This window comes from Sinocyclocheilus grahami, unplaced genomic scaffold (genome assembly GCF_001515645.1).
Source record: "Sinocyclocheilus grahami isolate Dianchi unplaced genomic scaffold, SAMN03320097.WGS_v1.1 scaffold10992.1, whole genome shotgun sequence".
In the NCBI taxonomy this organism is placed as follows: domain Eukaryota; kingdom Metazoa; phylum Chordata; class Actinopteri; order Cypriniformes; family Cyprinidae; genus Sinocyclocheilus; species Sinocyclocheilus grahami.
The window spans coordinates 3,936-7,084 of NW_015513563.1; the positions used below are offsets into that span (position 1 = coordinate 3,936).

The window sequence follows — 3,149 nt, forward strand, 5'->3', positions numbered from 1 at the left end:
GGTGTCCTGCAGAGTTTAGCTCCAACTTGCCTCTACACACCTGACTGGAAGTTTCTATGCCTAGTAAGAGCTTGATTAGCTGGTTCGGGTGTGTTTAATTAGGGTTGGAGCTAAACTCTGCAGGACACCGGCCTTCCAGGACCGAGTTTGGACAGCCCTGATTTAAGAGCATCTAGTGCAGGGGTGGCCAATGTCGGTCCAACAACTTTAGTAAACAGTATTTAAGACAGGGCTGTCCAAACTCGGTCCCGGAGGGCCGGTGTCCTGCAGAGTTTAGCTCCAACTTGCCTCTATACACCTGACTGGAAGTTTCTATGCCTAGTAAGAGCTTGATTAGCTGGTTCAGGTGTGTTTAATTAGGGTTGGAGCTAAACTCTGCAGGACACCGGCCTTCCAGGACCGAGTTTGGACAGCCCTGATTTAAGAGCATCTAGTGCAGGGGTGGCCAATGTCGGTCCTGGAGAGCCACATTCCTGCAGAGTTTCTCTCCAACCCTAATGAAACACACCTGAACAAGCCAATCAAGGACTGTGCTACTAGGAAGTCACAAACAGGTGAGTTTTTAATCAAGGTTGGAGCAAAACTCTGCAGGACTGTGGCCCTCCAGGATCGACGTTGGCCACCCAATCTAGTGTGTTGGACTAAAGGTCTGTTCACACTGTTCCCATTGTCTGGTGCAAAGAATTGTCACAAAAAAACAATAGAGTTTTAGAGTAAATACAATTTGAAATTGTCAAGTTGTTAAACAAGTGGACAGTAAGTTTTTGGGGCCTTAAACTTCATGTAATTACAGCATATGACAAAAACATTGTGTTCTGCTAAACCGGCAAAAAAAAAAATACATATACATATAAACATACATAAACATATATATATAAAAAAAATATATCATCAGAAGAAGATGACGAACTGAACTTCAGAGTCAGATCGTGTTTGAAATGTGTGAAAGTCCACTGATGAGTAACCAGAAAAAGTCAGAATTGTGAGATATAATTCTGGGAAGAAAAGCCTGGATTTTGAGATATCAACTTGCAATAGTGGGGAAAAAGTCAAACTTTGCCACAGAATAATAGGAAATAAACATGATTGTGATTTTTTTTAACTCACAATTCTGACTTTTTCCTCACAGTTACAACATTTACAAGTTTATTTCTCACAAACTGTGCTTTTCCTCAGAACTGAGTTTATTTCTCACACATCCGGTATTTTTTCTCAGAACATGTAACTGAGATAACAGATTTCTTTGTTCTGGATCACTTGTTCTCACTCCATATTCTTCTCCTGATTCCAGACAATCCTTGTAAGTTGCACATTGAACCATCAGAGCTAAAAAATCCACTCCAAGAGTCAGAAGAATTCACTGTTCGCTGTTCCACATTTGGTTCGTGCAATTTACATCCTGAATGGCTCATCTATACATCAGGACACAAGCAAGAATGGATTTCCTCTTTGTCAACTGATATGATCACAGTGACTGAAGAGGAAGAAGGAGGCAGAAAGGTCACCAAATTGAAGCTGCTCAAAGTGACATGGAAAGATGACAACAGGATTCTGTCTTGTCGTCCAGCGAAGAGTGAGGACAGCTGCCAGATCAGGAATATCACACTGTCTGTGGAATGTGAGTGTGTACATCATGTGTTTATGAACAAACACTGTATATTTACTGTACACAGTCACTGACTGAGCATTATTCACAGCAGCTGTCTTCATCTCTTTTCTTCTCTAGATGCACCTAAAGAGACAAAGGCAACCGTGAGCTCTGAAGATGTAAAGGAGGGAGATTCTGTCACTCTCTCCTGCACCAGCACAGGTCGCCCTGATGTCAGCTTCAAGTGGTTCAAAAAAGAGAAAACAGAAAAAGTTCAACAAGTATCTGACTTGACACTAATTAGTGTGAAACCAGAAGACAGTGGAGAATATTATTGTGAAGCTGAAAACAAGCATGGAGCAAAGGAATCAAATACCATTCAAATTGATGTGAAGTGTGAGTAAAATGTTTTATGTTTACCTTTGAAGAAAGTCATACAGATTATGAACTTTAGTGCTTCGTTTGTTAAAATAATTAAATTGTATTTTAAAATGTAATAAATATGCATTTCTTGTGCCTGTGCGCTGCATTTTTAGATGGTCCACAAGGTGTCTCACTGCAACCTCTGGTCAGCGTTAAAGATCTCACAGAGGGAGACAAACTGGCACTCAAGTGTTTAGTCCAGAAAGGTAACCCAACAGTCTATACGTTTACATGGTACAAATATCCCCAAGTCCAGAGTGAAACCAGTGAGACATTCATCATCAGTAAAGTTACTGCAGAGGACAAAGGATCTTACCAGTGCCGGGCTGATAATGGCATAAAAACAGCTAAATCAGATGACCTCTGGGTTTCTGTAATGCGTAAGTATTACATTATTTGTAGCACTTTATATTATTTATTTGTTCCTTCAACAAACAAATGTGTTAATTATTTGTTTGCTAAACATGATATCAAACTCTAAAAGTTAACTAAAGTTATGATAATAAAAGTTAGCATTACTCATTGTCATTTGGAAAGCTAAAATGCTTTAAATTTAAAACCATGTTAGAGGATGAATCTCTTTACATAAGTTACGTAATAAGTTAGTATTATATATTCTTACCAAAACCTGCATTAATATTTTATTATATTGTACTAAGTGTGATGCTCTTCTAAATTTTAGTTTTTCTGTTCTCACAGATTCACCAAGAAACATCAAAATAAAGGGCGTGGCCTCTGTAAAAGTGGGCACTCCACTGACTTTGACGTGCTCTGCTGATAGTGACCCTCCACCACACATGTACACATGGAAGCACAAACCTGGACTGTCTTCTGTCCCATTATCAATGGAAACTGGACAGTTATACATTAAGAAAATTACCATTCAACATGCAGGGCAGTACACTTGTGATGTTACCAACACTATTGGCACAGGATCACACACCATTAAAGTTGATGTGCTTTGTAAGTCTGATTCGTTCTAAAATCTATATCTTAAAGCTGCAGTCCGTAACTTTTTTTGATTCAAAATGATCTGAAATCAATATTTGAGCCTGTACATAACCAGCCAGACTCAACACTCATAGTGCTCAACACTATCGCCTTACTTTAGCCCGATTCACAACGGTTAGCTTATAAT

The 3,149-nt window shown here is 39.2% G+C and overlaps 1 protein-coding gene across 1 annotated transcript; it reads left to right on the top strand.

The window, feature by feature from the left end:
• Nucleotides 1-448: 448 nt before the first annotated feature.
• Nucleotides 449-2,974, top strand: LOC107578584 (B-cell receptor CD22-like; the record flags this gene model as incomplete). The annotated part of the gene is made up of 5 exons (XM_016264529.1): nucleotides 449-554; nucleotides 1,292-1,618; nucleotides 1,727-1,984; nucleotides 2,125-2,391; nucleotides 2,711-2,974. Coding segments are annotated over exons 1-5 (1,222 nt in total), but the record flags the coding sequence as incomplete, so codon positions are not given.
• Between the last annotated feature and the right edge of the window lie 175 nt (nucleotides 2,975-3,149).